Source organism: Tupaia chinensis, unplaced genomic scaffold (assembly GCF_000334495.1).
Source record: "Tupaia chinensis unplaced genomic scaffold, TupChi_1.0 Scaffold139491_1, whole genome shotgun sequence".
Classification (NCBI taxonomy): domain Eukaryota; kingdom Metazoa; phylum Chordata; class Mammalia; order Scandentia; family Tupaiidae; genus Tupaia; species Tupaia belangeri.
In genome coordinates, this window is record NW_006199376.1 from 373,241 (window position 1) to 388,130 (window position 14,890).

Sequence of the window (14,890 nt, forward strand, 5' to 3'; positions counted from 1 at the left end):
TGTCACAAATAATTTGTGTCTTCCAGAGACAATTATTCATGTCCCATCAGTGATTTCTACTCAACTTTTCCCTTTGTCCAGATTCCTATTCAAATGCAAAATGACATTTTAATATTTATTTTCCCTTTTATAAAGAAGGTAAACTATCTACTTTTCAATAGCATCTTCCTAACTTCATATAGCATGAGGAATTTAACCAGTCTTACTCTACTGCCCCTTCACCTACCTACTAACAAAGACTGATACACAGAAGAAATGGCAGAAGAATGTCATCTGTTTGTTGAAAATTCAAAACCTAGAGTCTACTAGAAGCAAATAGGAAAAATAAAGCTCCTAGGGGGCCTGCAAATGGTGGGGTGATTAAGGCACTGGACTCCCATATGGTCAACCACAGTTTGAGACCTGGACCTGGAGGCTTGCTTTCCTACTTTCCCTTTTTTTCTCTCTGTCTCTCTCTGGTCAAAATAAACATATAATAATGATAATAAATAAAGTAAAATAATTTTTAAAAAAAGTAAATAAAGTTCCTAGGGCTGTATATATGGAATATATACATATTTTTGCCTTCTGTGTTTGCTTGGCAATTTTATTGGTATTTATAATCTTGACTATTTCCTTTTTGGAAATATAAAATTCCTAAAATGTATTAGGTTTTTGGGAAAGTCATGACAGGTTTGTCTATGTAAAAATGTGTCATTACTTTCCCAAAAACTCAATCACATGTGTAATCTGCTATTTGTGTGGTTATGCATTTTTATGAATGTTTATGAACACTAGATGGTCAGCTTCAAAGAAGAGAAGAGACATTTTTACTCATATGCCTGAAAAAAAAAGGTTTTCCACCTAATTATCCTCCATTTAAAATGTTCATAAACAGAAAAATTGATTAAGACAGAATAGCAATGAATTTCAATGTCATATTTCAGAAAATAAATTTTACCTGGTTCCCATCAAATTTGTTTCATCATTCTACCTCAGGGTTCTATTTTCACAAAAGTCTATTTTACAGGACCATACTTTATGATTTATTTATTCATAAATTCATAAATTCAAATGCATGTTCTTATCACCTTTGCTATACATGGTACATTTCTAGAAAACAAAGATAACTAGTCCTAACCCTCATGCTGGTCACATATCCCTGTGTATACAGTTAGAAACAACAGGTAAACTGATGACACAAGATTGATTGGTGCAATTCTTTCCTCATCAGTTTTCACACTTTAATTTCACATGTGAGACTTTATGTGTGCATTCCTTCTTCACCTTGTTTATAAACTTTCACCTTTCCTGTATTTCTCCATACTAGCTTGGCATAAGCCCTTTCTTCACCATTCTTGCTATTTTCACAGCCTAAGTATGACATAACTTACCTCAGCCTCTGAGTCTCTAAGAAACATCTCTTGGCATATTTTAGGCATATAATTTATTATACTGAAAACAAGGTACTTATATTCTTCTTGTAGCCTGACTTCTCCTGGGATGAGGACCATAGTATCTTGGAGAACTTAATGTGGCTTAATTAAGAGACTCTAGAGAATTCTCAGTCTCTTTCTCTTTATTCTAAGAAAACAAGGCAAGAACTGATCACTGTTTTCTTGTTTTTCCTCTTTTTTTTTTTTTAAATTTCTTTATTGGCACTGAAATAATGTGTTTGACTTCTCATTTCCAAAGTAAATGGCTAAGTTTCTAGTAAACCCTTGGGATTTTGTCTTTGTCTTCCGTTTCTCCTATCAAATCTCTCTTTTTCTTTCTCCCTCTCTCTCTCTTTCTGTCTCTCTCTCTCAACTCATAAATTCTTCTCCATAGTCCTATAAAATATTTACTTTTGCCATTTAAAAAATTTGATACATTTTTTCATGGATTCAACCTCTAGCCATCTATTCATTCCTTTCCCTTTAATTTCCACATTATCCAATCCAAACCTCTTAAATATACTGTCCAAGATGAAATATTATACCTTTAAGTGCATACATGTGCTTAAGAATAAATGCTGAAAATTAAGTAGCCACTTAAAATAAACATAGAAATAAAAAAAACTGAACACAATTAAACAGAGGGGAAAAATAGTAAAGTAGAACACAAACAAAATAGAAAAGCTCAAAAAAGGCAAAAAAAAATTTTCTAAAACATTCACGAGATTGAAACCTCTTAGCAATATGAATCCTAGAAAGTGTAGACAGAAAAAATTAGCAGTACTGAACTTTAGAAATGACCATAAGAGGTTATTATGAATAGCTTTTCATAAAAAAGTATTCTTTATTTTACTTGATTTTCTAGCTTTATTAAACTATTCTGACACTAAAATTTTATGGTATACTGTGTGATATGTTTTGATATATGTGTACACTGTGAAATAAATAAATCAAACTAATGAATACATTCACTACATCATATACTCATCATTTTATGTGCTGATGACATGTAAGATTCACTGCTGGCAATTCTCAAATGTATTACATTATTATTAACTATAATGATCATGCTATATAATAGATCTGAAGAATTTATTCATTCTGTCTAACTGAAGCTTTATATTCTTTGACCAGTATCTCCCATCTCCACCAACTCTTTTTTTGTTTGTTTGTTTTTTTTTTTTTTTGAGAGGTTTTTGCTATAGGGCACATTCACTCGCCAGACAGACAGAGAGAGACAGAGAGACAGAAAGCGAGAAATGACCCCCTGGGGGGATGGTCATGCCGCAATCCCTTCTCCTCAGTTCTCCTCTCGGAATCTTGGGCACGCATGCACATGCACCCGGCGTGAGTTTTAAGCCACCACGTCCAGGACATGAACCACGGTCGACTACATGGGAGTCCAGCGACATAGCCATTATGATAACTGCTGGGCCCCCTCCACCAACTCTTAGTAACCACCATTCAACTCTCCGTTTTTTAGTAAATTCTTTTTTTTTTTTTTACACATACAACTGACAGAATGCATCATTTGTCTTTCTATACTTGACTTATTTTACTGAGCATAATTTCCTTCAGGTTTATCTATGTTGCTGCAAATGACAATATTTCTTTCTTTTTAAGGCTGAATAATATTCTACTGTACATAACTAGAACATTTTCTTTAACCATTATCTCTCAGTGGACAGTTGGGTTATTCCACATCTTGGTTGACATGAATAATAATGCTGCAATGAATACAGGGAAGAGTGCAAATAATCTCTTGAACATTCTGAATTAATTTCCTTTGGCTATATACCCAGAAGTGGGATTACTGATTTATATAGTGATTCTTTTTATTTATTTTTTGAGGAATCACCACACAATTTTATATAATTGCTCTAAGATACTACATTTTCATCAATATTATACAAATTCCCTTTTTCATATTCCCACCAACAGATATCTTTCATTTGTTTTGTTTTGAGCAGGGTCTTACTGTCTTATTCTCCTGCTATTTTGATTATAATAGCTTTTTGTGTGTTTTGGAATCAGGTTGTGTAAATTCTCCATCTTTGTTCTTTTTGCTCAAGATTATTTGATTTGGGTTTGTTTTGTCTGATTCCATGTGAATTTTTGTTTTTTTTTCTATTTCTGTAAAGAATAACATTCAAATTTGATAGGAATTGCATTGATTATGCAAATTGCTTTGGGTAATATGGACCTTTTGATAAGATTCATTCTTCCAAACAATAAATACGAAATATCTTTAAGCCATTTCTTTGTGTCTTCTTTAATTTCTTTCCTCAATGTTTATATTCTTCATTGAAAAATGATATATAAAAAAGACTTTCAAAGAGAAAATAAGAACAATAACAACAAAAAATCCTAACAGGATGGAGAGATGGAGGAGAAGGGATTGAAGTGCAACCATGTCTCACTGGGGGTGCTTTCTCCTTTCTCTTTGTGTCTCTAGTGAATGCATATACCCTCTGGCAAAAGAAATCAAGCCAGACTATGAAATAGAAGCATGTATGTCCCCACTTAAAATATACTGAATTTCTGTACTCTTGTAGAAACCAAAAGACTGGAAGGTATATAAGCATGGAGAGCAACCAAGGAGTTGGCCAGTGGAGGAAGGGAGGGAAAAACATCAAAAGGAAAAAACATTGACACAAAAATGGAAAATTATCTATTGATGATAATGTATAGGATAATATCTTGATAAGACTAATATACAATGTATTCATGCTATGAAAATTTATTTCATATGCTGTAACGATATACAGTGATTTAATGTAAAAAATACAATTTAAATAAAAAAGAAAGTGAATGTATAATTAACAATTTTTTCCAGAAAAATATTCATGACAATATATACTCACTAGAATATTCTCCCAAACATATTAAAGAAAAAATAAATCCAACCTTAACCAAAATGTTTTAGAGGACAGTAAAAAAGGTGAATTTTTATCATTCTGTACAACACATTTTATGAGATTTGTATAACTTTGTTAGAAAAAAACAATAGGGATGAGCAGATTGTATAATCGTTATGTTGCTGGACTCCTACTGAGCCAAACACAGTTTGAGTCCTGGACCCAGTGGCTTAAACTCACACCAGGCACACGTGTGTGCTTGCCCAAAATCCCAAGAGGATATTGAAGGAGAAGGGATTGTGGCACGTCCATCCCCCCTGGGGAGGTGATTTCTTACTTTCTGTCTCTGTTTCTTTGTCTCCCTCTGTCTCTCTGTCTCCCTCTGTCTCTCTGGCAGCACACACACTCTATAGCAAAAATCTCTAAAAAAAAAAAAAGAAAGAAAGAAAGGAAAGAAGGAGGAAGGAAGAAAGGAAGATCTAAAAATAATGGAATAAGAGAGGAAAATTACAGAAAAATCCCTTTGATGAGCATCCAGAGGATTTTCAAGACCATGGAAGAAGTATCTTATAAACTATACATAAACTTACCAAAATAAACTTGTATTTTAATTACAGTTTTCCACAAACGTTTTGAACTATTCTTATAGGCACAAAAATTCTGATCAAAATATTATATTGATGAATCTGGTAATATCTTAAACTGATAATATATTATGAATAAGTAAGTTTTATTTCTAGAATGCAAGATTAGTTTAACATTCATAATGATGTAAAACAATTTGGCACTACAGAAAGTGAAGGTAATTTTAAAGATTTGTTTCAAAGAATCTGGGAGAAAAGTTGACATAATTTAACATCAAATTGTTTAAAGGAACTTAGGATATGGAAATAAAATGGAACTCCTATCTAGTACAAAATTCCTAAAATAATTGTAGCAAGCGTCAGTGCTGATCAATATTGATTATTTTTTTCCTTAAAAGGTTGGGAACAAGTCAGAAACAGTCACATTAGTCCTTCTACTTTTAATTATACTGGAGGCCCTAGTCACTAAAAAGACAAAGTAAATAAAATACAATGTATCAGGATTCAAAAGAAATAAATTGCACTGCCATTTTCCACATCAGGAATAATTATCTATGTGATTTTAAAATCTGCCAATAAATTATTGTCATTAATAAAATTCTTATATACAAGATTTATAAGCAAACATTAATTGCATTTTATATACCTGCAACAAATATAGAACATAAATATTCAAAATAATATAATTTATTATAATATCATGAAAAATACCAAATTTTTATGAATAAACCAAAAGGAAAGGAACAAGAACTCAGCACAAACAAAACCCAGTATGTTACCAACCACTTTTAAAGAAAATACAGTAAAGAAAGAGTTTGCCATGCTCATGGAATGGAAGTTTCAATATTGTAAAAACGTCAGATTTGTCAATGGATTGGATTAGAAGCGATCTCAGTCAAAAGCCCAGCAAGCCATGCACATGTGTATTTGTATGTTTATCTGTTTCTGCAACCTAATTTACACATATAAAATACAATTCATACACACACACACACACACACACACATATATATATATATATTTCTGTGAATAGTCACAGAGAGCCATAGATAATACTCAATAAGCAAAGCACTACTATAATAGTTCCGTTACCACATGAGAAAACATACTATAGAGTTAATCAAGATAATGTACAATAGCATTGCTACAAAGGTAGACAAATGTAATAATAGAACCAAAGAGGCAGTCAACAAACATACCTGTTTATGAAGTTAGGAACATAAAGAAATTTCTTCATTTAAAGGCCATTTATAAAAAACCCACAACTCACATCATACTCAATGGTGAATATTCAAACAGGGAAGTAAACTTTCTCCATAAAATTTGAATAAGATAAGGATGCTTGCTTTCACCACTGCTATCGCACATTGTACTAGAAGCTCTAGTCAGATAAATTAGGCAAGAAAAGGTAATAAAAGTCATCAAATTTTAAAGAAAGAAGTAAGCTATTTTTATTTGTACGTGACTTGAGCATATATATATATATATATATATACATATATAAAGTTATAAAGAATCAATAAAAGAATTAGAAATGGTAAAATAATTAAGCAAAATTGTACAAGATCAACACACAGAACTGACTGTATTTCTATAAATTAGCAATGGAAAATATAAATAAAAAAGCAAATCATTTAAGGGACACAAAAATGGGAAATTATTTGTTGATGATAATGTATACGGTAATATCTTTGAATGGACTAATATACAATGAACTCATGTTGGGAAAATTTATTTAGTATACTGTTATGATATACAATTCAAGGTATAAAAAATAATATTAAAAAAATTGGTGCCAGGAAAATGTCACATAAGAACAATACTGAACTTTTATCCCACACTACATATACAAAATTAAAATTAAAATTGAATATAACTAATTAAAATTAAATATAACTAAAATAATAAACTTCTTAAAATGAAGAAAGAGACCTGAGTTTTGGTTTCTCATATGGAACATACACACAAAGTAATGAAAATAAATAAATATATATAATAAACTTCATCAGAATTAAAATCTTTTTTGACTAAAATACCACTAAATAAAGAGTGAAAAATAAGTCACAAAATTAGTATAATTATTTAAAAATCTGACAATGGTCTATATTTGTCTAGATAATTTGTTAAAAAGTAATGGAAGTAAGTATTGGAGAAGATATGAGAAATTAAAAAATCTCACATATGACTAGCAAGAATGTAAATCTAGGCAATGACTTAAAGGCCATTTTTCACTTCCTCAGAAGTTGAACATAAAGTTAACTTACCATTTTACTTCTTAATATGTACCCCAAAGAACTGGAAACAAGTATTCAAACAAAAACTTACTAACAGTGTTCATAGCATCACTATTGACAAAAGTCATAAAATCAAAACAATCCAAACATTAAGTAAAGAATATATAAATCCATTGATATGAAACATCCAGAATAAGTTAATAGAGAAAATTTATAGAGATAGAAAGCAGATTTGTGGTTTCCAGAAACTGGAAGGAAGGAAAAATGGGTAGTGACTTGATGGATATAAGACAGGCTTTTGGAGTGATGAATATTTTCTTGAACTAGATAGTGGTGAGAGTTGCACAACATTGTGAATGCTCTAAGTGCCACTGAATTACAAATTTTAAAATGGTTAATTTAATAAATGTAATGATATATGCATTTTGCCACAATAAAAGCAAACAGAAGAGTTACTGGTTATGAAGATACCCAACAGCCTGAAGGATTACGCCAATTAGTTAATAGGCTGACAGAGAGAAGATAAAAACAAGAAAAGAGACAAAAAGATAAAATGGGACCTGTCCTAAATATTATATGAAATAGTAAGAACAGAAGGTAACCAAGTAATGGGCAGAAGTTTTACTGCAATTTCCCTAGAGCTTCTCTTCAGCTGGTGCAATGATGAAAGAGAATTAATTACTATTCACCATCTTAATGCCTCAGACTCTCTGGCACCTGGAGAGTTTATGACAAATCCCCCTCCAATATACACGTATGCAAATACACACATACGACCTTTTTAAAAACACCTCTCAGGGTATATTGAGGCTCTAACTTAAACCATTTATATGTCTGTCAAACAATGTTTGGTTGTTATATAACTCCCTAAGACACAGGAAGTAGTCTTGGTAAGTGTTTGTGATCGGTAAGACCGTGCGGTGTCTGCCTAAAGTTTGGTTTTGCTTCTATTTTTCTTTCTTAAGTGTTTTCTTTTTTTTTTTTTCTTGCATGAAAACAGAGGGGGGTAAAGGGGGAGAGAGACAGAGAGAGAGAGAGAAGCACCATCATCAGAGTCTCCTGCTGCAATCCTGCCCATTCGTATCCTTCCTAGCCAACCAAGATCATGAGAGAGTGCACCCAACATGTGCAGGGAACCAAATTCACTGGTCTTCCATGGATCCAGCTTCACTTGAGCAGCACAGTACCAAAGTACCATCAAGCTGTTTTACATAAATGTGTGCTTAAGGTTAGAATTTACATTCACAAAATGAATTAAAACATAGAAGGTCACATATTGGTGATCTAGTAGAAGTAAAAGGAGAAGTAAATGAAAAGAAGTAGAATAGAAAAAATAGGTACTGTGTAGCCAATATTTTAGGCATATATGATGTCATTGATCCTACCCAATAACAATCTGAATTAGATATTACTAGGTTTATTTCTAGAGGAAACTGAAACTCATAATATCATGTAACTTCCCTAATGTTGCAAAGCCAGTAAAAACAGAAATGAGGATTCTATCTCATGTCACAGAGCTCATAATATTACATATGCTATGCTTTTATTTCTTTTTCCTATATATAAGAATATGTAGAGAGAAATATTTTCTTTTCTATATGTTTTCTTTTTTCTATATGGACTGCCTTCATAGTGATATAGTGAGTGATACTGTGACAAAAGAAGGTAGGCAAAGAAGGATAGAGTAATAAGTCCTTTATACTTAAAGTAACTGCACACACACCCTGATATAAAAAAGGATTAAGTATGGAAATCAGTCGCTGGTCTCTCTTTCTCTCTCTATCTCTCTGCTTCATATTTCAAAAAATTGAACTAAAACCTGATTATTGGAAGACCTGAATTCACAATTGAGGATAGCATTAGATGAAGTATGAGGTAAAAATCCTGGATACAGTAGCAATAGAAATAGCATTGGTGCTGAATGAGCAGATGTCTAATGAAGATTTTGTCTTTGCCCAAAGATAGGTCTGGCTTTTGTTTTTGAACTTTGAGAGGTAAACTACATTATATTTAACAGGAGTATCTACTTTAGAGTGGAAAAAGATCACACTAGATCTTGGGGGAAGGAGGGATAGAGGGGCTGATCATACCATAAAGAACTGTATAACTTAGTATGAAGGTTTTGGGTCAAGCGGCATTAGTCAGCTTGGGAACTGAGTTCAACCATTTTTTCAGGCAATCAGTCAAGCAGGCATACCTATTCAATAAAACCTAAGTAAATTTCTGGACACCAAACTTGGGTGAGTATTCCTAGTTGGCAATATGACTCCATACATCCTGCCACACACGAATGCCAGGAGGGTATGCCTTGTGAGTCTACAAGAAGACAATACTTCACGTTTGGAAAGCACACAGGCTTTTCCTTAAGCATCCCTTTATCTGATTTTAGTTTGTATTCTTTTCTTGTAACAATCTATAATCATAAGTGTAATAGCTTTCTGTGACTTCTGTGTGTCATTCTAGAGAATTATTTAACCTGGAGGTAGTTTTAAAAAATCCCTAAAATTTCAGTGGATGTCAAAAGTGAAGGCAGTCCTGAAAGCAGTGCCCTACACTTTGTAATGTAACTAGTTCTAGGCTGCAGATTAGAACTCTTACCACATTTCTTTTAACTATTCTTTCTTTTAACTGTTACTGTCAACAAGCTCTTTTAATTATTATTATTATTATTTATACATTTGACCTTTATCCATCATTTGGCTTACAAAGTAAAAGAATTTACCCAACCTGAAATACACCTTAGACCAGTCCAGTTGAGAATACTATACATGTTATCAACAGGTAAACCATCACTGTGCCCGCAAATGTCTCGCCTCTGTACTCCCCGCTGATTTTCTTCTCTATACACTTACCCTCTCCCACCCTCCTTCCATGCTGTCTCCAGTGTCCATCATTATTTTCAAGGCTTTTACGTCCTTCACTCTATCAGTGTTTATCATAGACAACGAGCTCTTTTAAAACAACAAAATAAATCAAAACCCCACTTTGTGTGGAGAAGAAACTTTATAGGATCACCATTTCTCCTTGTCAGTTTTCCTTAAATTTCCACTTGGGGATACCTTACATTTAGCTACTTTCACCCTAAAAAAATGTGTAAATCTGCTTCTTGAATTGCAGTTCTTTCTCCCTGATTCTTTTTCTACTCTTTTTATTCTCTACTATCACACCATTAAAATTATCATAGCTTTATAGAAAGTTTCATTATCCAATGAGCAAATCCTGCCCATTTACTCTTCTTTGAGGAATATTGGGTACTCTACAACTTTTTATTCTCCCACATACCTTACTTTTCTTTCCCCTTTCACTACTTCTATTAGGAATAGTTGCACAGACAAATCCAGATTAATGTTTTGTAGCCTAGCTTTAATCGTCTGTTCGTGAACATTTCAGATCGTCCTATGTCCTAGGAATTGTAAATACTGCTGCAATAAATATAGATGTGCAAGCACTTTTCCAACTGAGCATTCTCCTGTCTTTTGGGTAGATACCCAGGAGTGGAAATACTGGGTATTTTCAGATCTTTGAGGAACCTATATATTGTTCTCCACAGTGGATGGACCAATTTACATTCTCACCAACAGTGTAGGAGAGTTTCCTTTTCACTACAGCCTCACCAGCACTTAGCTTTTCTTTTTTTTTTTTTTTTTAATATTTCCATTCTTACTGGGGTTAGGTGGTATCTCATTGTGGTTTTGATCCGTATCTCCCTTATGAAGAGGGATGGTGAACATTTTTTCATGTTTTTTGGCTGTTCTTATGTCTTCCTTAGAGAGTTGCTTGTTCAGTTCATTTTCCCTTTTAACTGGGTTGATCAATTTTTCTTTCTCAGTTAGGACACTTCAGTTCCCTGTGTATTCTGGTTATCAGTTCCTTATCTGAGGCATAGTTTATAAAAATATTCTCCCAAACTACTGAAAGTTTTGAATCTAGACTCTAGCTTATTGGCTTTATAAACTACAGGAATTTAATTAGCTTATCAAAACCTTTCTCTTCTGTAAAACCAGACCAGCAGAACTTGTGTCATGGAATGTGTTTGACCTTTATCCATCATTTGGCTTACAAAGTAAAAGAATTTACCCAACCTGAAATACACCTTAGACCAGTCCAGTTGAGAATACTATACATGTTATCAACAGGTAAACCATCACTGTGCCCGCAAATGTCTCGCCTCTGTACTCCCCGCTGATTTTCTTCTCTATACACTTACCCTCTCCCACCCTCCTTCCATGCTGTCTCCAGTGTCCATCATTATTTTCAAGGCTTTTACGTCCTTCACTCTATCAGTGTTTATCATAGACAACGAGCTCTTTTAAAACAACAAAATAAATCAAAACCCCACTTTGTGTGGAGAAGAAACTTTATAGGATCACCATTTCTCCTTGTCAGTTTTCCTTAAATTTCCACTTGGGGATACCTTACATTTAGCTACTTTCACCCTAAAAAAATGTGTAAATCTGCTTCTTGAATTGCAGTTCTTTCTCCCTGATTCTTTTTCTACTCTTTTTATTCTCTACTATCACACCATTAAAATTATCATAGCTTTATAGAAAGTTTCATTATCCAATGAGCAAATCCTGCCCATTTACTCTTCTTTGAGGAATATTGGGTACTCTACAACTTTTTATTCTCCCACATACCTTACTTTTCTTTCCCCTTTCACTACTTCTATTAGGAATAGTTGCACAGACAAATCCAGATTAATGTTTTGTAGCCTAGCTTTAATCGTCTGTTCGTGAACATTTGAGATGGTCCCATGTCCTTGGAATTGTAAATACTGCTGCAATAAATATAGATGTGCAAGCACTTTTCCAACTGAGCATTCTCCTGTCTTTTGGGTAGATACCCAGGAGTGGAAATACTGGGTATTTTCAGATCTTTGAGGAACCTATATATTGTTCTCCACAGTGGATGGACCAATTTACATTCTCACCAACAGTGTAGGAGAGTTTCCTTTTCACTACAGCCTCACCAGCACTTAGCTTTTCTTTTTTTTTTTTTTTTTAATATTTCCATTCTTACTGGGGTTAGGTGGTATCTCATTGTGGTTTTGATCCGTATCTCCCTTATGAAGAGGGATGGTGAACATTTTTTCATGTTTTTTGGCTGTTCTTATGTCTTCCTTAGAGAGTTGCTTGTTCAGTTCATTTTCCCTTTTAACTGGGTTGATCAATTTTTCTTTCTCAGTTAGGACACTTCAGTTCCCTGTGTATTCTGGTTATCAGTTCCTTATCTGAGGCATAGTTTATAAAAATATTCTCCCAAACTACTGAAAGTTTTGAATCTAGACTCTAGCTTATTGGCTTTATAAACTACAGGAATTTAATTAGCTTATCAAAACCTTTCTCTTCTGTAAAACCAGACCAGCAGAACTTGTGTCATGGAATGTGGAAAAAAAATAAAGCAGAGACTATATCAGAATAATTGTGGGCACAATGTCTGAAATACAGTAGCTAATGAGTTAACAATAGCTATTATTATTGAGTTGGAATTTTTATTACAAATGCTATTATTTTTTTTCATAGTGTCTACTTCAGGAAGAGAGAAGTATATTTACTTGCTCTAAATCCATAATTTCAGGAGACCCATAATGTTAGCTTCTAGTTGGCATTATGGTACAGGTAAGGAGGAAGATTAGGGTTATTTATGAAGAGCTGAAAGAAGGGAGGATCCAAGGCTTTTTGGGAAACATATTCCTAGTATCAATCTTTAACTTAAAGATTATATTTTTAATTTTTGTAGATCAGTTAAGTCTGGATGAGTTGCTCAGTGGGAACTGGTAGCAACTTCTAAAACTATGGCCACCAACAGCCTGCAGAAGAATGTCTTTTCCTAATGTCACCGAGCCACACCCCTCTTCATTCCTGTTATTGGGGATTCCAGGACTGGAAGCTGTACAAGTCTGGCTTGGCTTTCCTTTCTGCATGGTGTATTTTGTTGCTCTCGTTGGAAATCTCATCATTCTGTTTGTGATCTGGACTGATCGTAGCCTCCACCAGCCCATGTTTTACTTTCTGGCCATGCTGTCAGCAATTGACCTGAGTCTCTCTACTGCTACCATCCCCAAGATGCTGGGTATCTTCTGGTTCAGGCTTCAGGAGCTGTGCTTTGGGTGCTGTGTGACTCAAGTCTTTTTTATCCACTTTTTCACTGTCATGGAAAGCATCGTACTTCTTGCTATGGGCTTTGATCGTTATGTGGCTATTTGCAACCCCCTCAGGTATAGCACGATCCTCACTAACAGAACCATTGTTGCAATTGCCATGGTGGTCATTCTAAGAAGCTTGTGCATGATTGCACCCATCATTTTCCTCCTCCTGAGGCTACCTTTCTGTGGACACAGAATCATCCCTCACACCTATTGTGAGCACATGGGAGTGGCACGTCTGGCTTGTGCCAGCATCAGTACCAATGTATATTATGGCCTTGGGAATATTTCTATCTTGTTTCTGGATGTGCTTCTTATCATCATCTCCTATGCTAGGATTTTATACACTGTCTTCCACCTCCCTTCCCAAGATGCCCGCCTGAAGGCTCTCAATACCTGTAGCTCCCATATCTGTGTGATCTTAGCCTTCTTTGGCCCAGCTCTCTTCTCCTTCCTTACTCATCGCTTTGGTCATGGCATCCCCCAGTATATCCACATCCTACTGGCTAACCTCTACGTAGTCATCCCCCCCGCCCTCAATCCAGTCATTTATGGGATCAGGACCAAGCAAATTCAGGAGCGGGTGAAGAGTCTTTTTGCTAAAATACATTGAATAAGAGGTAACCCATACAGATTATGAACATATAGGGCATAAAAAGATGAAAATTTATCATCAAAATTAATAAATTGTTTTAACCAAAAGTGATCATCAATTATTTCATATATACACATAAATATGAACACATATATGTGTTATATATGCACATAAAATATAACAGAGTGAAAAGGTAATAAGAACAGTTCAGTCAGTAGAGAAGACTAATAAAATTTAATGCCTATGAATGAGTTTTAAAAATCTCTTAAACTAAGGGAACCAGCAGTTAACATAATAGCTATGTCACTGGACTCCCACGTAGTCGACTGCAGTTCGCGTCCCGGACCCGGTGACTTAGAACTCACGCCGGGCGCGTGTGCATGCATGCCCAAGATCCCGAGAGGAGAATGGAGGAGAAGGGATTGTGGCATGACCATCCCCCATGGGGGGTGATGGAGTGATTTCTCGCTTTCTGTCTCTATGTCTCTCTCTGTCTGTCTGGCGAGTGCACGCGCCCTATAGCGAAAACCTCTCAAAAAAAAAATCTCTTAAACTAAGCAAAAAGGGGTCTTGTCTCCCTTAATCTGATAAAAAAAAATGTGCTCATCTAGAAGGTAGAAAAGCATGTATATTTTGGTGTATATTTAAATATTTCACCTGGGCTCAGAAACAAGACAAGGACATCATTATCAGCATTCTCTTTATCCTAAAACTGGATGTTCTATACAGTGCACAGAATAAGAAAAAGAAAAAAGAAAGACAAAAAGAGTTGGAAAGAAAAAAAAAGCTATCGTTATTCATAGATGGTATGATTCTACATATATAAAACTATAAATATCTATGAATAAACTATTATAATTTAAGAAGTGAATTTATCAGGGTTATTTGTTTGTCTCTGTGTACTTGTCAATACACAAAACTTCATTCTAAAATTTTGAAAAATTAAGTATTTTAAAGCATTGGGTCTTTTGAAAAGTCATGAAGAAGGGATTGTGGCATGACCATCCCCCATGGGGGGTGATGGAGTGATTTCTCGCTTTCTGTCTCTATGTCTCTCTC

At 34.3% G+C, this 14,890-nt stretch overlaps 1 protein-coding gene across 1 annotated transcript; it reads left to right on the top strand.

Annotated features, from left to right (window-relative positions):
• The first annotated feature begins 12,910 nt into the window (after positions 1–12,910).
• LOC102496658 (olfactory receptor 52E8) lies at positions 12,911–13,849 on the top strand. The gene has a single exon (XM_006161960.1). It carries the CDS (start codon positions 12,911–12,913, stop codon positions 13,847–13,849), a length of 939 nt encoding a protein of 312 aa, XP_006162022.1.
• The last annotated feature ends 1,041 nt before the right edge of the window (positions 13,850–14,890 follow it).